This window comes from Protopterus annectens, chromosome 15.part0 (genome assembly GCF_019279795.1).
Source record: "Protopterus annectens isolate FY-2018-M chromosome 15.part0, PAN1.0, whole genome shotgun sequence".
NCBI classification, from domain to species: domain Eukaryota; kingdom Metazoa; phylum Chordata; order Ceratodontiformes; family Protopteridae; genus Protopterus; species Protopterus annectens.
Genome location: NC_056749.1, coordinates 428,626,411 through 428,648,901, shown reverse-complemented (window position 1 = coordinate 428,648,901; position 22,491 = coordinate 428,626,411). Strand labels below are relative to the sequence as shown.

The following is a 22,491-nucleotide window of genomic DNA, read 5'->3' as shown; positions in this document are numbered from 1 at the left end:
GCCAAACACAGGGCAGACCAGAAGCAGAAATCCACAAAACTATTTATTCTCCACAAAATAAGCACTTTTGTCCTAAAGTTAAAATTACAGGAACTTCATCAGATAGAATTTAAAACAGTGAAAAGCATTTTAAATACTAAAGCACAGTGACATAATTTCCTTTCTCAGGGCAGTGAACACTGCTTACTCAAACCACACCCCCTTGACACAAACACAGAACAAGCACACATCCCAGCACAGTAAACATATAAAATACAATTGTAAACATAAATTAAGTTCAAATGATCCATAAAAAAAATATAAATGTAAAAATATCTTGTAAAAAAAAAAATATATATATATATATATATATATATATATATATATATATATATATATATGTGTGTGTGTGTGTGTGTGTGTGTATATATATATATATATATGTATATATATATATATATATATATATATATATATATATATATATATATATATATAGATAAATAAGGCAGTTAATCATATTTGTATTCTAACTTTACCTTTACAGTGCTTTTAACGTTAAGAGACTAGAACTAGAGATATTGTCATTGAGTCCTGGCCAAGACAAAGAATTTAAACACAGCTGCCAGGATAATTCTCTCTTTTTCCAGATTATAAGACCATGCCCCCCCCCCCCCGCATTCAGACACAGATAAAAATTCTAATATAATAAACTTGAAAGTATGTCCTACATTCAGTGAAATATGTTTAGCTAAGCCATTTATTTTACAAACATCACGAATATTATGAACATCTTCACTTATCCTATTTTTCAGTTTCCGTTCCATCTTCCCCACATAGAAACAGTTACAGTCCATACATAATGCAAGGTAGACTAACCTTTCAGTGGTACAGTGTCTACCAGGAATTCTTATTTTCATCTTGTTGACAGTAAATTCACTCCCTTCCAAAATATAGGGACAAAACTTACATTGACCACATTTAAACATACATCCAACAGTGGTTCGAGATTGTTGATGTTCAAAAAGATATTTCAAACTAAAGCCTTTTCTATAAATACAAGAAGGAATATCACCCACTAATTCTCTTAAGTCTTTGTCATTACTAGTAAAGTGCCAGTTTTTAACAAGAATGTTTTAATAGCAAAAAAATCATTTGAAAACATTGTAGAAAAACTGGACTGACAGTTAATACTATCCCTCTGTTATGGTGTTTGTTCAACACTAAGGGAAGCCACTCTAATTTGTTCCGTTTGTGGTATAATAGGACCATCATTATTATTATTTGATACGACAACCTCGGTTGCATCTAAATTCTCATATACTTTGGCCCTTAAAATTGGTAAAAAGTGGCCATTGTGCCTTTTTTCCTCAACTTTGTCCATGATTTCATTTAATAAGATGTCAGCGTAGCCTGTTTTGGCAAACATGTTCTTCAAATTCACATATTCAGTAGTAAAGGCTTGCCATAAACTTACCATATGGGCTGCCATAACAAACTGACTATTCACAATTGCCCATTTTTGTGTTAATGGGTGGTTCCTACTAAAATGTAAGAAACTGTTTGAATATGTCTTTTTACAGTAAATTTCAGCCACAAACCCACTATTCACCTTTTTTAACAACACATCTAAGTAAGAAATCTCATTCTGACTTATGGAATGAGTAAGTTTCACGAAGGCAGTAGTAATATTAATGTAGTCTAAGAATGGCTCCACTTGGTCCCTTCCACAGGATAAAAATGTTGTCAAGGAAACTGGTATAAAATCGGCAATAAAGAGAAAATGGTGATTCCTTCAGAAACCTATTTTCCCATTCGAACATGACTATATTGGCATGTAGGCTCCCACAACTATCTCCTCCAGCAGAGCCTTCTCACACCCACGCCACATGGCTTCCGCTCTAACCACAGCACTAGTACAGCCCTCCTGTCATTTACACATACAATAGCTGAGGCCCGCGATAAAAAACAACTCGTATCCAGTCTATTCCGCGACCTCTCCAAAGCCTTTTACACTGCCTCTCATCTTTTACTTCTAACTAAACTCACTAACCTCAGTCTATCTGCTTCCACCCTTGCCTTTTTCTCTAGCTACCTGTCTCATTGGCAACAATCTGTTCAGTGGCTGTCCTTCTGCTCACCCTACCTCCCAGTGACAACCGGGATACCCCAAGGTTCCATCTTGGGTCCCCTCCTTTTCAACATCTTTACTAATGAACTTCATACTTTCTGCAAACAATGTGCTCTAATTCAGTATGCAGACTACTCTACTCTCATCTGCACTTCCAGCAATATCTCTGACCTTCATACTCTTACACAGGACACTTTTCTTTCCGTTGAAAAGTGGCTGTCTGATAATTTACTCATCCTGAACCCCAAAGAAACAAACTCCTTCTATTCCTCCCTCGTTCACTGTATCACCTTAAATCTACCTTTCTCATCACATCCTCCAATAACACCACCATACAACCCGACTCCCACACAAAGCTTCTAGGTGCCATCATTGATGACAAACTTAAATTTAACGTGCATATCCTTCAAAGTATAAAAAAAAAATCACCAAAAATCAGGTATGATCTATCGAAACCATACATACTTTACCTCTGATGCTAGACTCTCCCTTGCTCTGGCTCTTCTTCTCTCGTCCCTTCTGTATGCCACCCCAATCCTAACTAACATTCAGTCTACTACCCTGCCAAACTCCAGCAAACTTGTCACAAACTCCCCTTATAAACTCACATCATTGCCTCGCACTAAACACTCTTTAATGGCTTGAACTTCCACAACAACTCCTTCTATCTCAATTTCAAATTACTCACTCGATATTATACAAACCATCCTCCTGCCCTACTGTCTCCTCCTTAGTAGCTACCTCTACTCCCACTCGCACACTCCGCACCTCTAAACAGCAACTCCTAGACATCTACCAACCAAATAAAACCATCAGTAAACTACTGTATAAATCCACTGTATCCCAAGCATGGAATACACTTCCATCACACATACGCTCCATTACACACCCTATACACTTTAAGAAAGAACTCTGACTTCACCTACTTAACACCAAAACCTGTACTTGCCATGACCCTCCCTAATTCCACTATTATCCTTTATCCTAACCTTCTACAATCTTTTCCCTCGTATTGCCTTTGCATCTTATTCTACCTCCTGATACCCCTTCCACCCTATACTTGCATTCTCATCACTCACACCTCACAAGTTGTACTGTCCTAAAATACTACTACTTAATATTCACAGTACTCCACCACTTCAAAATTGTTATTGATACCATAAAAAAGGGGGTGGTCTTACAACTATTGTGTATATATCTACTGATCTGATTTTAGTCATTTTCTTATCACTGTGAATTTCTATGTAATTGTATGGTAAACTGCAAATATATGTATTATAAACTGAATTTATGTATTGTAAAACAAACTTGTCTGCCTCTGGCCCAGCTGGACAAACCCGGTTAACAAATGTCAATAAATAAATTATCATCCACAGCTTCTCCTCTGGTTGGCAAACATATACCTTGTTTATAAAACTAAAGGAACTAAAAACATTTTCACTGCTTATCTCAGTTTTTGCATTACTTTTGTTTAATCTCTTCCCACATATCTTTAAGTGTTGTAATAGCATCATTTTTAATCCATATATCTTAGTACTTCATCGAATCTTTATCCCATAAATATGTATATTGCTGAACCATTTCATGTCCGGGTGCATACTTTATGGCTGTAACCTTTGTCTTATCGTTAATTTTATATCTTGAAAAGACTTGATACAGTCTCAGAATGTTCCTGAACATCAAAATATTTTTTTTTTGTATCCTTCAAGTACAAAATAATATCATCTTGATTACCAAAATGTATGGTTATACAATACCATTTTATTTCAGCTTATATTAATTGTTAAGCCTCATCTTCCTGTAACTTTCTTAAATATGTCAATTTGTACCTTTTCTTGGTTTCCACATTTTTGTGCTTTATACAGATTTTCATAAAATTTCCAAAACATCTTAGGATCTCAAATTATTTTTCTTGTCATAGGCTCCCTGTGTTTGATGACTACCCTTTCTACTTTCTGTTGCCCAAGTACTTTATTGCTTTAATATCTTTGTACAGAAATCTCTGATTAGACTGACTGTACCATATATAGGATGCAATTTATATCATAAAATTTTTTTATGTACAGTTACTTTACTCCTTTTAGTGTCCTCCTAAGTATTAATGACATAAAATTGGGTATGTGCTGTGTAGTTCACCCACCAGTGTAACACAGTCAACAAAATTCTAGTCTTTCTTAGACACTTCTTTCAAAGCCACATTTCACATGTCTGATTCTATATGTAATGGAACTGATGCTTTATCGTCTCCCATTTATTCACTAATTTCACAATGCTTCTGGTCTTCTTCCTGATCATCTCTGTCTCCCAACACCATTCTCTGGTTTAAATCCAGATTCTTCTGGTAAGCATTTTTTTCTGTTGCAGAAGCATTTTCTTTTGGAACAATGGAAAGGGTTTCACTGGCATAGTCTCTGTATGAGATTTGTAATTGTCAGAAGAATATGAAGCAACAGTCCCCTTCTGCTTGCTGGCTCAGTCTTTGTTGGATAAACTTTTAAATGTCCTCCATAATCTGTTCTACATCTGAAAATGTCTTTGATACTCCCAAGAAAAATATTGTGAATATAGATGGATACAGCACTGTGAATCTCATATCTACCTCTTGGCATTCCCTGATTGATGGAATAAACTTGCTTCTCTTCTTCTTTGTGTCCTGTGGACAGTCATATTCTGAAAACATGCTGCTAGTATGATTGCATCTTTACTAAATGGGTCTTGGCTGTTTTCTCATGGGTGGGTTTGGGACATACACACTGTAAGGGGTGTAGCAAGCAAATTCCAGATTGTACTCACAGGCTCTTAATGCACCCCCCCCACGCACCTATCTCTTAAAATGGGCACATCTCTCAAAAATGCTTTGCCCCAACCACTTAATAAATGCAAGTGGCATTTTCAGCCCTTCCCCCAAGACTATTAAAAATATTGTTTCTAGATTAGGAATATTGTATCTGTTGTTAGACCTTCATTTAGACAGTTGTAGACATAATATCACCTGAAAAAGCCATGTTGATATGATGTTCAGAAAAAATGTGCTCGGTAGAGTACAAAGAATATGCCTGGCTACACCCTTGCGAACTATGTACCCCTTAGTTAAATTCTCCTTTGAAACAGTTTCATAAAATTAATATAGTCTTTTCCTTCCACTTTTCCTGGTGCAACAGAAAATCTCAGGTTTTCAGTGTGTCTGTGTTTCATCTCTACTTTTTTCTTTGAAACAACTCTTCTTGAGATGCCTCATGCTCATCTATCCTTTCTTTCATTTCATCCTCTGACTTTTGCAGTTTCATCAGGTCATCTTACTAGTTAATCAAAGAATATTTTGGTTTTTTTTAACCGATGTCACGAAAAAGTGAGAAACTGTATTTCTGCTGTATTTCTTGTAGGAAATAGAGGGATTACCATACTTTGTGTTGTTTGTGTTTGTTTGTTGAGCACGACCGGTGTTGATGCCGCCGCTCTTGTGCTGATTTAACAAGCGCACACTATTACTAGAAGGTTAGACTGTGCCAGGTTAGTGTTTGGAGCGTTGTAATTATAAAATGCCGCGGATGCTCCGGCGCCCGGCTTCGCTAAAAAACGCCAAGACAAAACAGCAAAAGCTAGAGTGGAAGAACCGACAGGGTTCCGCCGGAGGTTTTGAGAGGGTGTTTCTTTTCTTCTCAGAGAGAGAGAGAGGCTGTTACTACTCTGACAGGAAGTAGGAAGTAGGGCCAGGCTGAGGGGGCTAGGGGGGGCTCCTCTCTTGGCTGTTCTTCCCTCAGAGCCTCCCCTCCTTTCCAAGGCTTTGTTTGCAGGGCTTTGAGGGGCCTTTGTTCAGGTTTGGTTTCTCCTAGTCTGGGTGTGCCCTTGCCTAAGTTGCTTAAAATACTATAAATTTAAATGGCAGAGGATTTGATTACTATGATAAAGCCCTCTGGATAGCCTCTAGAGAGAACCTAGAGCTGAGAGTGAGTGAGTTTGAGAGCTCGGCTCGGAGAGTCTTCGTCTTGACTGAAGACAAGACTTGATTTTCCTTGATTCTGATTCTGATGATGATGATGATTCTTTCTTCAACCTCTCCTCCTGAGGATTTTTTTTTCAGAACAGCACCCACACATGGGAGCATTTTTAAATGGGAAGGTCAAGATTTCTCTGATTCCAGGAAAAGGCTTAGGAATCTTGTTTATCCTCACTTATCTGACATTCCCAAGTTCAAAACATTGGCGTTACAACAGCTTTACCTCTGCTGGGCAAAAGACTCTGGATGGTAACTTTAGATCTCAAAGGAAGCTTACCCCTTCAGTGCCTATAAGACTAACATCAACAAACAAGGGGACACATTCTTACCCATTGTGCAGGCAAGCAATGATTTTATGGGAGACTGCGCTCAGCTTGCAACTAACTCTTCACTAAACCACCAGCTGCTTTTTTTTTTCACAAGAGGTTTCATCACAGCTTGGAAAGTGTGGATGCTTTCTTTCAGTTGTTCTTCCAGTGCTTCTAGGTCAGACTAGAGAAGCCAAAAGGATGATTTTTTTTAGCAGATTGATGGGCCTCGGGCAGCTGGTAGTACCCATTACTGAGAGGTCTGGAAGAAGCCCATGGCCTTTACCACCCTTGATTCACCTGTTGTCTCAGGAAACTTTACTCACTTTTTGAGCCTCTTGGCTACTACGACTGCTTTTTGTTGGCCATGCTGCTGCAAGAAGGGTTTGAGTTGCAGGCCCTTATGGGATTTTTCATAAGGATAGAGTATCTTTCGTACTAATCCTTCCTTTTATGCCTAAGGTGGTTTCTACGCCTACTGCTACTGCAACAGCATTTCTGAGGGGGGTGGCAAAGGAGGATTTTTGGAGGCAGCTACTCATCTGGGGCAAGAAAGACTGAGGATATGGGTCGGGGTCATGCCATTTAGTACCCTGAGTTTCTTCTATTTTTTCCAGCCTTTTGTTATTTTGACTATATATACATATATATTCCTTCATTTTTTTTTACTTATTTTAAACATATTTGTATGCATTTTCTTTTGATTTTCCCAATAAACTGCTAGAAGCCATTTCTTGTGTAAAAGCTGAAACTTGAACTAATTTTTGAAGAACAGATGCAAGATTCTTCCTGGCTGAAGTTTTCTCTTCTACCTTCCTGGTTGATTTTCTGTTACATTTCTTTAAATGTCTTCCTTGCTGACATCCATGCAGTGCTGTTTTTTTTCACATTTGCAGTTTTCACTCAGGTAGAGCTCTAATCAACCTGTTGATCAGTGTGCAGCCATATTGGAAGTCCCTTATGTTTTGAAATGTTGAGTCAAGGAGAAGTGAATCACCAGCTGTATTAACTCGGTTGTATTAACTCAATGTAATTATCTATCCTACTTTTTCTTCTGTGCAGTTGATTGCATATGTATTGTACTTAGGCTCACCTATATGTCTTGTAACCACTTTGGCCATTTGAAAAGGTGGCAACCCTATCCTTACTAGCTGGCATGAGACAGATTGTATTAGAAGTGTTTAAGTCTTTTTTATAGACTTTTACTTTTTAATCTTTTTTTGTGCAATGTGTTTGTAATTCTTGTGTATTGGTGGCCTTCTAGTAATTAAACATTTTGGTCCTTCCTTTTGTGATAGTTGGTTGATAGTGACCTCCACCTAGGGCTCTCAGTGATGTTGCTTCAGTAGGCATTACCATTGTCTGAGTAGTATACCCTACTGCAGCTGTAGTAAATTCTCTTTATAGTGATGATTATGGACTCCAGGAGCTTAGATATCTGGCTAACCTGGATTGTGCCACATAAACAAGTTCAATGCTGTCTTCCTTTAAGCCTTCCAGTAGTTGCAAGAGTTATTTGTTTCTATTGGCCATACTCCACATTCAGGTCTTCATTGATGGGGTTTACTTCCAGTAGCAGCAGTTGCCATCATCTCTCCGACATTTTTGTTTCTCCCTGGTCTACTTACTGCCCCCTGGATTGGTAGGTCTGAATCCGAAATGAGGAGATGGATGGGTTAGGTTCCCTTTATTCTAACCTCTGTGATGCAGATGCCAATTTCTGCTGTATCACAAAATGTGTTGCCATATCATCCTCATTAAGTTCAGGGCTGCGCTGCTTTGTCTTTCTGTCTATGGAATTATTTGTCAAGCTCAGACTGAGCTAGTGTGCCATCTGAGCAGGAGGAACTTGCTCCCAGCTCCTCCATTGTTATCTTTGTGGGACTGAGCTGTTAACTATGGCATCTGATTCATGGTGGTGTACATTGTGGAAAACTAAATGTTGTGGTGCACTTATTTTGAGTTGCAGCTAATCCCCCTCCCCCCATGTAACTTTGACTCCACTGGGATACTATTAAAGCTATCTTCTACAGATGAGGCATTCTGGAGGTAGGCCTGTTTACCTTTCAAGGGAAGATGGTGCTTCTTCATTTGTGGGAGGGAGTAAGTGACACGTTCTTGGTAGATGAGAGGAAGTATCTTTTCATGCATTCCTTCTTACTCGTTATCTTTTGATGAAGTTCCATGAAAAGTTCAAGACTTACAGTGGATATAAAAAGGGTACACTCCCCTGTTAAAATGCCAGGGTTTTGTGATATAAACAAGGAGACCACAATAAATCAGTTCCAAACTTTTTCCTCCTTTAATGTGGCCTATAACCTGTACAGTTCAATTGAAAAACAAACAAATCCATTAGGGGAAAAATATAAAAAATAAAAAACATACAATAAGCTGGTTGCGTAAGTGTGCAGACCCTTAAACTAATACTTTGTTGAAGTACCTTTTGCTTTAATTACAACATTCAGTCGTCTTGGGTACACACCTGCCATCAATTAAAGACACTTTGATTAACCCTAAATAAAGTTCAGCTGTCCTAGTAGGATTTTCCTGACATTTACTCAATTGACTGCTACAGCAAAAGCCATGGTTCGCAGAGAGCTTACAAAACATCAAAGGGATCTCATTGTTGAAAGGTATCAGTTAGGAAAAGGGTACAAAAAAAATTTTCCACAGCATTGGATATACCATGGAACACAGTGAAGACAGTCATCAGAAAGTGGAGAAAATATGGGACAACAGTAACGTTACAAAGAACTGGACGTCCCTCCACAATTGATGAAAATACAAGATGAAAACTGGTCAGGGAGGCTGCCAAGAGACCTATAACAACACTGAAGGAGTTGCAGGAATTTCTGGCAAGTACTGGTCGTGTACAACATGTGACAACAGTCTCCTGTATTCTCCATATTTCTGGCCTATGGGATAGGGTTGCAAGATGGAAGCCTTTTCTTACACAAAAAAAATCCAGGCCCGGGTAAAATTTGTAAAACAATACACCAGGTCTCCCAAAAGCATGTGGGAAAATGTGTTATGGTCTGATTGAGACAAAGGTTGAACTTTTTGGCCACAATTCTAAAAGGTACGTTTGGCGCAAATGCAACACCTCGCTTCACCAAAAGAACATCTGCACGGTGAAGCATGGTGGTGGCAGTATCATGCTTTGGGTTTGCTTTTTTTCATCTGGAACTCAGGCTTTAGTCAAGGTGGAGGGAATTATGAACAGTTCCAAATGCCAGTCACTTTTGGTCCAAAACCTTCAGGCGTCTGCTAGAAATATGAAGAGAATTTCATCTTTCAGCACAACAGTGACACCAAGCATACATCCAAATCAACAAAAGAATGGCTTCATCAGAAGAAAATTAAAGTTTTGGAATGGCCCAGACCTAAATCCAATAGAAAATCTATGGGGTGATGTGAAGAGGGCTGTGAACAAGAGATGCCCTCGCAGTCTGACAGATTTGGAGTGCTTTTGCAAGGAAGAGTGGGCAGATATTGCCAAGTCAAGATGTGCCATGCTGATAGACTCCTACCCAAGAAGACCGAATGCTATAATTAACTCAAAAGGTCTTTCAACAAAGTATTAGTTTAAGGGTGTGCACACTTATGCAACCAGCTTATTGTACATTTTTTATTTTGTTATATTTTTTTCCCCTAACAGATTTGTTTTTTGTTTTTTTTTCAGTTGAATTGTAGGTGGGAAAAGTTTTGAAATGATTTATTGTGGTCTCATTTTTTTATATCACAAAAACCTGGCATTTTAACAGGGGTGTGTACACTTTTTATATCCACTGTACTTACATTGCCTAGTAACATGTAATAACATCCAAACCACCTGCAGACTTCGATTTACTCCAGTTTGCCTACAGACGAAGTTGCTCCACAGGAGATGAGGCTACTTTTCATCAACTTCAGTTCAGCTTTCATAACAGTCATCCCGCAAAAAAATGATCAGAAAGCTGGTTCAAGTGGGCATCAGCACTCCACTATGCAGCTGGATTCTGGACTTTCTTATAAATAGACCCCAGAAAGTGTGCGTAGGCAGGAATACATCAGAGAGCATCACCCTGAACACTGGAGTCCCACAGAGATGTATCCTAAGCCCCCTGCTTTTCACTATACTAACCCACGACTGTACTGCCAAGCACAGCTCAAACCATAACATCAAATTTGTAGACAATAACAACAATTGTGGGCCTCATCAAGAATGATGATGAGGCAGCCTACAGAGATGAGGTGAATCAGTTCATAAGTGGGTGTTATAGCAATAATCTTCCACTAAATGCAAACAAGATCAAAGAAATAATTGTGGACTACAGGAAGAGCAACAGAGAGCACTCTCCACCTGTAATTAATGAAGAAACAGTTGAGAGAGTAAAAAGCACAACATTTCTGGGTTGCACATTGCAGAAGACTTGACATGGTCAACCAACTCAAATGACATCGTTAAAAAACACACCAACAGCTTCATTTTTTGCGAAGGTTGAAAACTGCAAACCTACCCTCAATGGCTCTCACAACCTTCTATGGGGGCACCATCAAAAGTGTACCGACAAACAGCTTTACAGTATGGTATGGAAGCTGCTGTGCTTCCGAGCACCAGTCCCTCTAGAGGGTAGCGAAAGCAGCTGAGAGGATGATCAGGAACTCCCTCCCATCCATACAAGAACTGCACATGTCCAGATGTCTCAGCAGGGCAAGGAAAATAACCAGGGATAGCTCTCATCCTGCTTACAAGCTGTTCTCACATTTAACATCAGGAAGGCGCTTTTGATGCATACGCTGCAAAACCACGAGATTCAGAAACAGCTTCTTTCCACTAGCCATCAGTTTAGTGAACTCTAGAACAGTACCCTTCACAGTGGACATAAGGCAGTAATCCTACAATACTGAAAGTCTCTGTAGTGCAATATTTAACAAGGCCTTACCCACCCAAGACAGCAAAGTCAGCAGTAATCAAGCAGAACTGCTACTGTACAATGTAAGTGTAGGCATTAACTCAATCGCTTAAGTGCAATTTTTCCAGTGAAAATAAGCTAATAACCTAGTAATGAGTGACAATCTATTAAATTATTGCAATAATGCATGTATTTATTGTTGTTGTGTTTGTCTGTGTCAATAGAATTTTGTGTAATATCGTCGTTTTAAATGTAGTCTATGTATTGTATGTACACTGAGTCTGAAGAAATGTAATTTCGCTCGGTTCATACTTGTATGAATTGGAGTGACAATAAAGTTTACTTTGACTTTTAGTAGTGGTCCGGAAGAGCTTGCTTCTAAACCTTTCAAATCTTGGGAGTTTCATTTCTAACTTTGAGTGATCCATTGCTTTAGCAAAATGATTGCATCCACTTGAAGGCAATAGCTGCTGCCATTAACATTCCAGCTGCCAGATCCTCCAGAGACTTTGTCATTATGAATGCCAGATCTTGGAGATTTCAGAGTGGCTGCTAGGAAATATGTCAATCAGCATACATAAAAAAGCCAGGTGAACTACTTTTTTCTTTCTAGGCTGAGATGTGACCTCTTCTACTTCTGTCTGTAAATATCCAGGTTGTCTGCCCTGTTTTGGGGCACTTTTTTAAGTCTAGGCCACAGTTATTGCACCATCAGGCTACATTATTCAGCCATCTGACCATGTTAGATTATCATAAACTGGTGGGAAGGACAGGGCCATGAAGTCTACCACAGAATGATGACAGCATTTCTGTGGGGAAACGTTTCTCCCATTTAAGAATCCATTTTTGCTTTAGAACCTAAAATTCATACTCAGAGGTTTACATGTCCATCTATGAAATCAGCTTTTCGAATGGGTTTGATGTTTCTGTCCTGAAAGATGCAGTTCTGTTTTTCCACCGCCTTTGTCTCTTAGATCTCAGAATTGTAGGCTACCATAGTAAGTTACACCATCTAAAAAGACAGATTAGCCATTTTATTTGCTCTTTGCTTGGAAGGTTTTACATTTGGTGAGCAAAATATATCATACTGGATTAAATTTCACCTTTTGTCATCAGAAGTCTAGTAAGCCATTGGCCTAAATTGTAATTGGCCATTCCATCTGGGGTGGCGTGATTCCTTAGTGGCTGTGTCCAGCATTCATTGGCAGACTTGTATGCCTGCCTTTACCAAGTAGTATAGTTTGGTCTTCCACTGCAGACTACTAGTTTTTTTTTTCGTGGGACTGCTGTTATAAAATGCATTTTGTTGTGAAGTTCACTTTCTGTCCTTTGGATTATCTGCTTACAGACTTCTAGCAAACTGGTTGAAATGATGCCTGTGTATATTACCATCTTCAGAGGGCCATTCAGAGTAAGGTATAACATATGTGAATAACTCAACACATTTACTGGTCTTTGAGAATCTGTTGCACTAGGGGCATAAGCTTTCCCCCCATTCCTTTTACCTGTTGCATCTTGTATGTCAGCCTTTACCATTTGGTGTCTTTTGTTGCAGGTACAGCACTCTATTTTAATAGTAACCATGAGCTGGAGATCTTAGGGGTACACACAGTCATTAACCCTAGTACATTTAGGACTGACATGCATGCAGTCTCCTAATGAATAAGCTTAAGATTTTAAAAAGAGCCCTGAACAAGTGTAGGTACAGGAATGATACAAGGAAGTGTTGCACCTGTGGCAGAGGACCCAATGATAAGATGAGCAGTCACGCATGTCATTTGACTGCTTGTAGCTTTTTCAGAATTTCACCAAATGAAATAAAACGTATAGTATGTTTTTTTTTAAAGTATGTAGCATCAATCATTTCAAAAATGGAAATGTTTCTCAAATTAAATTAATTGCATCAGCATGTAATGCAGGTGTCTGTCATTTATAAAATTGTGCAATGGTTTATAGTTAAATACATAGCATTTAACACACTGAAGGTGTCATAGATGTAAATGATTTTTCTTATATTAGTATGGTTAAAAACAAATTCTTTCAGTATAAGTCACAAACTGCTCTGTTTTAAAACAGCCATCTCTGTTTATTGTAGCTGTATTTTATTGTTAAAGGTCAACAGTAACACTGAAAACACAAGCAGCCACCGCTTGGTGTGTACCAGCTGCCTCCTAGATTCTCATTGTATATGTAACTGATCTAGAGCTGCAGGCTTCAGCTCATATGGATTACTGTTGGTGAAATATGCATGTACTTGGAGGAGGATCAATAAGCGGACAAGGCAAATAAGACAAAGTTCAAAAAAGTAATGGTTTGATTCTAGGAAATTAAGTTTTCTGTTACATCAAAGGTGCACCATTTCATTAGAGTCTTACATAACACTTCTGTTAAGTGTGTAGGGAATTGAGTAGCTACAGAAAGCACGTATTTGGTGCAATACATTTGTCAGATGGTCATAGTAGTTTTACTGGTGTCAGATTTATGACTGTGGTGGTATTTGTTGCAGCTTACGTGCTTGTATTTTCATCAGTAGCCTTATTAACTAAAAGTGGAAAGATGTCCCAATAGCAAAAGTACCACTTAACAGAGTTGTCCTGAATGTTTTTATTCATTTTACCTCACAGTAAAAAAATGTATTATGCCATTGTTATACTACTTAATGCCTTTCTTCATTGGTACTTTCTTCAGTCACTATACAGCATTAAAACATGTGATTTTTTTTTTACCCCCAGAATTGCACCTTCTTAAAAGTTGAATAGAAAATAGAAAAAAAAAACAGCAGCAGTTTAAATTACAAAAGTTATTTCAAGAGTCATCAGTATGAAAAAAATATGAATTTACTTGCAGTGTGTCAATGTATATGCTGTAATGTACAGCAGTAACTTGATAAAGCTAATCAGTAACCCTGCTCTTTACCTAAATATCATAGGCTCAAAAGTTTAAAAAGAAGACTTTTCCTAACTCTTTGTATTGCACAGTCATTATTGCATTTTCCATTTGCTGTGTTCCTGAAATGATTAGCAACTGTCTGTGAACTCACTTGCAGTAATTTAGGACAAGATGGGCAGTGCATGTACAACTGAAGTTTAAAACATTGGTGAATATATGTTCTTCCTTTGTGAGCAAATGTTTAAAGTTACTTGAATCAAAATAAACTTACTTAGATTATAGTTACCTCATGGGAAAAATCCTGTTTAGTGGCTTGATCAGTCACTAAACTTCCATTTCCACATAGACAAAAATGGGATACAAAATAATCTCCATCCTCTTCTGGGCCATAAAGATGTCTCCTTTTCTATCCCAACCAGCCAGAGCAGCCATTGGCAAAGGAGTTCGCCTTATGGGATCCCAGCTTTTGCTGCTGCCTCAAGAATAACATTGCCACGCTCTAGACTATATCTAACAACATCTGTCGATTCATTACAAACTCACCTTTCTGTGAGCATCGCTCTGTCACTCCAGAAAAAGTCAAATGGCTACTCATAAAACAAAGATCTAACCTACTTTGAGGATCCCAACTTTATAAACTATTTCATCTGCACGCATTTACCCCCCCCCTTGCAGCTAGGCTTGTCAAAAAAAGCCTTGCCATACTTTCTGTGGCACTACTCACAAGCTATTCCAACTCTCATTACCAGTAGAACCAAACTCCACAGCACTGCATGTACTTTCTCCTCTCAGGCACCTACTCTTTGTCAAGTTCTCCCAATCAATATTAAGGAAATCAGCCTTTATTCCAAACTCAGAATGCAACTCAAAAAGCACTTCTTCATCCAAGCCAAATGCTCCTACTTCAACACAGGGTATATCACCTAACCCATCTCCTTTCCAAGTCTGTTCTCCTCAATAAAGATTCTCTGAAGATTGGCCGACTTTAAAAAAACTGATGTATAATTGTACATTATACTCTGCTTGATTGTATATTGTACTGTGTTTGTTCACTGGAAGGTATATACATGTTTTTTTTGTCATATGCAATTACTCTGAACTGTTCTGTCATTGCTTACATTTCTGTATTTTTTTTGTGAAATGTTTTATATTTCTCCTAGGCTGAACATGACATTGATCAGTATTACTGATCGGTGCACTACCCCAATAAACAAGTATAAATAAACTCCTTAGCCACAAGATTTACACTGTTTATTGCATTCTGTGTCACCCCAGACATAACATAACCTACCTATAATTGTATCGCTTTTGTTTTACTAAAGAGTTATCCCTAAAAAGAAGACCTCTTTGCCTCTTCAATTTTAAATGCTAGTGATTTTATTTAACATTTAACTATCCAGTGGTTTACTGAATAGTGAGAGGTGCATTTTAGCATTAACATCCTCTGTAGTTGCTAAAACATTGACCTCCATTTCCTCATTGCCTGAATACAATTAAAATTCTTCTTTTTTTCTAGTTTTATTGTACTCCCTTTCACTAGATTCTTTATCATCCTTTTACACCTGTACATAACTTTCTAACTTTGTCATATTTCTCCATAGATACATAAATTACTCTCTCACTATATCCTGCACCATTCATTTTTGGATGCAGTTTGGTGCATGCATTTCAGAATGGCAGTTTATAAGCTTATAGTATGTAGTAGGGATAAACCTCATCTCATTGAACGATAAATTATAATGTCATCAACATATCAAAAGTGCAGCCTTTAATAACCATACTTTTCAAAAGCCCAACATGTCACATTAAGGTTTCCTTGGCACAAGACGTAAATATTAAGAACTTTAATAGCTTAGCAGTAGTATGAATGTTCTGAACATCACCTAGAAACCACAGTTTCAGATATTTAACGGAATGCTATAATTTACCTACTTCATATTGAAATATGTTTAAGTAATCACAAAAGGCTTTTTAGCAGCCTTTAGTTTTCACAAACTAGGGTAATATAGTGAAAAGGTAACACTGATGCTGTTTCCAGGGATAGCCAAAGGAATTGACTTGCAACACTGTCTTTGTAGTTACTTGAAGAAAAAAGTACCACATTTTATTTGTCTAATCTGTGCCATATTATGAGAGTACAAACTATATTGTAGGAATGGGATAAAAAAACAAAATCACTTCAGTCTGACGGTCCTCATCATAGCCATTTTGGAGTATAACAGATAAAAATGTAATATGAAAGTCATAGAATATTTCTGATACATTAGCACAGCACAGAATATGAATCTCACTGTATGATAAAAATGTATATATTTTCATTTTCCTCCTGAAGTTTTCTTTTGAGAAACCACACTCCTACAAATCAGATTATTGTGAATTAGCATTGTTAAGTCTGGATGTCTGGAACAGAGTTTTACATAGATTTGTTTGTGCAACACTTTTTGTATGACAGAGGCACGTTAATTTATATTTCTAGGTGTGAAATGACTACAGCTTTTAAGCTGTGTTTATCACCTCAGAAGGTATTCTGTACAATAATACAAGTTCTAAGAAACCAACGTTCATATTCTTTAATTTTTCTGAACTTCTTATGACATCCCAAACCTGAGTATAGTCAGTGTTTAATGAGTCTGATAGTAGTATGTATGATGTATACACTGTTTTGTCACTGATGAATTTTATTTAGGATGTATCACACAGGATATGTTTTGCTGCAAAATTACCTTTCAGGTTTTACTAAAAATAGAAAATTATCATCAGTCATTAGAGTTAGTTAACTGCAAATTCTGCTTTTCTAAAATGTTTTCAGTTCTATAACATTTATAAAAATGGTGTAGTAATTGTGCAACTTTTCTTTCTTAGGATATGAGAAATCTTAAATTTGCACTGAAACAGGAAGGCCACAGTAGAAGAGACATATTTGATATCCTGACAAAATATGCCTTTCCGCTATCACATAATTTGGTGAGTCTGTTTTGTTTTGATGCAAACGGTTAATGTTTTTCTCAGTAAAAGAAAGGACATCTGCAGTGGGTAAATGTATTACGAGTGTGAACCTGTTACTTCCAAGCTTGTGTATTGCATAGTTTCATTGTTTCTTCACATAGTTTGCTACTAAGCTGTTGTGAATTAGTACCTTGGCAAGACTCTGATCACTTTTAAGAATTCAGAGGCTGTTCTAAAAGCAAAAAAAAAAAGAGAGAGTGAAGGAAAGAGAGGAGACTCTGTCGTTAGTTATCTGTGGTAAAGAGTGACAGACTGTTTAAGTTCTTAAAATGTTTGTTTTAACTGCTGAAACTGGTAGCACTAACTTTACACATTTTTCCTTTACAAGAATTATTATCTAGCTGATGTTGTTGAGATGACATTTCCTCCCTGAGTCACCAGTTCTTGGTTCTGTTGTTGATATGGCATCCATGGAACCCTTTTGCTTTGCATATTGCTGCTGTGAGGTGCATGTGATGTATCTCTGACGTAACCCTACTTTTGTCACCATTCAGTTTATACCTACAACTGAAGTGATGTACTCAAGCACAGTCTTAGCTTTGTTTTCTTCTATGTCATGGGCTTTAGTCAGGGAATGATGTACATTTCTGTGTATCAGTATTAATAAAAGGAGAATTGAATGAGTTCACATGAAGATAACAGGTGAGGCATTTCTATCTCTCTCTCTCTGTCCTCTCTTTCCTTTGAAAATATTGAAAGTTGAACAAGTGGTTGTCATTTGAAATGTTTGCACACTGAATGCATATTATGGATCCTTTTGGTAATGTGTTGCCAGTTTTGCATGGTACCATTGTGCTCTGCTGTCTGTGGCTACCCAAACTGTAACAGTATTAGTGAGACAGGTGACTTGCAACGCTTAACAGTCATATTCTGTAGTGGCCTAGGGTCATTTTTGGAGCCCAGCACCTTCTCCAGAGCAATGGAATCTATAGCTCGTTTTCTTTAGTTTTTCCTATTCCCTGTAAACTGTCCTTTTCAACTTGCATTTATGGCTAAGCCATATTAAGAGGGTAAGAAACACTAGGCTATATGTATATTTTTAGGGGTGACAGGAGAGGTTTGATCACTTTAATGCTGCAGTTCTTTTCTTATGTGCCCCTTTTTAATCACTCCTTAAATTTGCCTTAGATTCTCACAGTCATCCCTATGTAGCGCAGATATTTTTTTTCTCTCTCTTCTTTATTGATGTTGGGACATCACAAAAGAGAAATGTATACAATCATCTTATATAAGCTACATGTTTTACCAAGTACCCTTTCCCAGCTCTTCAGTCGAATAGCTCCTTACAGTATTTGTCACTGTCCTTAATCTTAAAACCACATTTTTCTTTTTTTTTTTTAAAACAAGTTTATTGTTTTTAACATACAAAATAAATATCATAACAATCTTATACAAGCAGTTAAAATATAAATAGTTATAACATTTAATAAAATAACCAAAGTATTTACAGAGACATCCACTACAAATCAAATCAATTGATTAAATTGTAATGTCTTATTATTGAAACTAAGATTTTTTTAACAGGTTTTGTAAAGTATCCCATATAATATAGTAAGACGTTTTTCTAGTAGTTCTTGATTTTATTGTCATCAATTCCATATGACACACTTCAGCCATAACATTTTTAAATTCATTAAATGAAGGAGGAGTATCTGAAACCCAATTTCTAGTTATTATTTTTCTAGCCACTGCTAGAATAGACCATAATAAGGGAAGTTTAACTTTTTTAACACTTTTAGGAACAGGAGTGTTAAATAATATAAGTGATTTAGAAACAATGAAATTATCTGTGAAAAGGGCCTGCAAAAAATCATTGATTAACTTCCAATATTCCTTCAATTTTATACAGTCATAAAACATATGTGCCCAATCAGCATTTATTTCTACATTACATCTTTTACATAAGTTGTCTTTATTATTTATTTTATTCATCATTAAAGGTGTATAGAAAGATCTATGTAAAAATTTCGAAGTAAAAAGTCTCCAATTAATGGAAGAAGTAGTTTTATAAGCAGATTCCAATATATATTGTTTATGTTGTTGTTTTGGTGATTCACCATTAATGGAAATGAAATAATTCCAATAGGTATCTGAACTGTAATGAGTTTCTTCTCTAATAATTTTATGTATGTGTGAAAGCTTACCTTTATCAGAAACTCTATGTTGTAAATTTAATATCAAGTAATCAATCAGAATTGGAACAGATTCTTTAACTGTTAAAGACATTAAATCAATTTTATTAATAAGATGTTGTCTAAAAGTCTGCACTTCTAACCAACATGTTTCTCTCAAATCAAATTCTTGCTTTAAGAAGTCTAAATTTTTAACTTTATTATCAGACAGCAACTGATACCAATACTTTAAATCATTCTCAGTGACTAAAAGAGTTCTTTCAGAGGTGGTTGACAAAAGAATACCTTGTGTATACATTATAGGAATAGGATAAAATTCCATTCCTTATACCTAGGATGCATAAATATAAAATTACGATAACTAATAATAATGTTTAATGGGTAACTAACTATATATTTTGGTGTAATAGATGAAGTACAAAATTCTTTTAGTAACCATAACATGGGGTTATTTACAATAATATTTTTATGTATTAAAGAGATTTTCATGAAGTGAATGCTAATTAGTTCCCAGTAATCTTTCCATCTTGCAACATATGACTGATCTATTAACAAAGTAATAACTTTTATAATAGAAGAGATAGTATATAAGTTAAAGTCTGGAAATGAAATGCCCCGTGAGACCAGCTATTAGTATGTTTCTTTAATGCAATCCTAGGTCTATTAGGTGCCCATAAGAAATTTAACATTAATGAATTCAATTTCTTAATAATTATTTTTGTAGGTGAGAGTATTATTGATTGTATTAAATATAATATCTTAGGGAATATTATCATTTTAATAATTGTGAGTCTCTCTTCCATGGTAAAAAACATATTGTTCCAGCTATTGAAAAGATTTTGTATATTAAGAAGACAGTTACTATAATTATTATGTATAATGGATTTAATATCTTTAGTTAATATTATACCTAAGTAAGTTATCTGAGCTGAGTTGGATATATATTTGTTAAAATCATTAATGAGGACATTTTTTCGTGTGTATATTGGTAATATTTTAGTTTTTTCTTCATTAAATATCAAACCAGAGATATTTTTAAAATCCAGCATTTTATCAAATAAGGACTGCATAGAAGAGTTAGTTCCTGATGACGTAATTAGAACATCATCTGCAAAAAGTTGAATTTTAGATATTGTATTTTCATCTATATCAAATCCTTCTATATCAGTACTATTTCTGATCAAATTAGCCCAAGGCTCCATTATTAAAGTAAATAATAGTGGTGAAAGTGGACACCCTTGTTTTGTACCTTTAAAATGGGTATTTTTGTGAGACATATGTTCCTATCTTAATATAAGCCAGTGCTCCTTTATATAGATGTTCAATTAGATTTACAAATGCATCAGAGAAATTTGTGCACTTTAGTAAGATAAACAAGTAGTCCCAACTTACTGAATCAAATGCTGAACTTATATCGAGACTAATAAGTGTTAAATCTTTCTTTTTCCTGTTTGCAAAATCAATTAACGTTAAAGTTCTCCTTATATTATCAAAAGTATTTCTATTTATAATAAAGCCTGTCTGATCTATATCTATTATGCCTGGGATGATTGTCTTTAATCTATCAGCAAAAATACTCATAAACATTTTATAGTCAACATTAAGTAATGAAATAGGTCTATATGAAGTGCATCTGGTTGGGTCTTTATTGGGTTTTAAAATTGGTGAAATAAATGTGTATTGCCAAGATGGGGAAGTTAACTCATTTTGAGCCAAAATAAAACTTTATGTATTAATGAGTAAGTACTTTTAGGAAGAATTTTATAAATCTCTGGTATAATACCATCATTACCTGGTGCTTTGTTTGATTTAAGTTTGTTTATTTGTGTAATAACCTCTGTATATGAGATATTTTATCTATTAGTTTAGTCTGTTGTTTGTTAAGTTTTTTGTTCATGTTTGTAGTTATAAATTTCTTTATTTTATCTTTAGGATCCATGTTAATGTTATTATGATTAATTTTGTGAAAGTGATTTCTAAATTCATCTAAAATTTCTGGTAAACTAGAAACATTCTTCTTTTTCCCTGGAGAAAATTTCTTTGATATGATTTTGCTTATTCAACCTTTTGTTTTATTTTTAAGTTTATGTAAGTATTTGGTACTTATTGAGTAAGACAAAAACTTATATTTCTCTAATGTTATTTTGACTTTATGGGTTAAAATTTCTTATTTATTTCCTCTTTTTTGTCCATAATATTTTCTTTATTATTATGTTTGTATGAGTCTAATTTGCTTTGAATATCTAGTAATTCCTTGTCTCAAGATTTCCTTTTATTATTATACCATCTGATACTTTGTCCATATAAATATGATTTTAAAGCATCCCAAATGTAAACAATGGAGACATCAGGTGTAGTGTTTAAGTCTAAGAAATGTTGCACTTCTGAAAGTATATAATCTTTATAGTCTTTTAGTTGAGTTAAGTATGCTGATATTCTTTTGATCTGAACATTATAAGTACTTTTTACCATAAGTTCAAAGACAATTGAATTATGGTCTGATATAGGACACAAAATGATTTTGGAATTAATTAAGTCTGTTACCATCTGGTTAGAAATAAAGACTCTATCTATTCTTGAATAAGTTTTATATCTGTTAGAAAAAAAAGTGTATGGTAATGATTTTGAATCTATCTGATTATTAATATCATTCAAATGATATAAATTAATAAAATCCTTTAAATGTTTTGCATTAGATGTAATTTTCCTTTTTCCTATAGTAGTAGTATCTTTTTCATGTAGGATACAATTAAAGTCACCTGCTAAAATAATATCTCCTATAGAAAATTATATGATCTTATTGAGATGGTGTTTCACTGTATTAATGCCGATTCCTGGTATCCAATATACATTGATTAATGTGTATATCTTCCCATTAATCTGTATTGTAACCATACAGAACATTCCTTTATCATCTTTATAAGACTTAATAGTTTTAGGTATGGGCATATTTTTATTCCATAAAATAGCCACTCCTCTCTTTTTCTGTGTGTGTTCTGAACTAACCAAGACTGTATATTTATTAGTGGCTAATTTATATATATCCTTTTTCAGGAGATGTGTTTCTTGAAGGAATATTAAGTTGGCTCTATGCAAATTAATATATCTCATTAAACTTGCCCTTTTACATGGGTTATTCAATCCATTAATGTTT

The 22,491-nt window shown here is 35.7% G+C and overlaps 1 protein-coding gene across 1 annotated transcript in view; it reads left to right on the top strand.

Annotated features, from left to right (window-relative positions):
- MTM1 (myotubularin 1) overlaps positions 1–22,491 on the top strand; it is a 1,351,953-nt gene that overhangs the window by 717,481 nt on the left and 611,981 nt on the right. Inside the window, exon 6 of the mRNA XM_044057169.1 lies at positions 17,062–17,163. Within this exon, the coding sequence (XP_043913104.1) occupies positions 17,062–17,163 (102 nt within the window). The remainder of the gene's footprint in view (positions 1–17,061; positions 17,164–22,491) is intronic.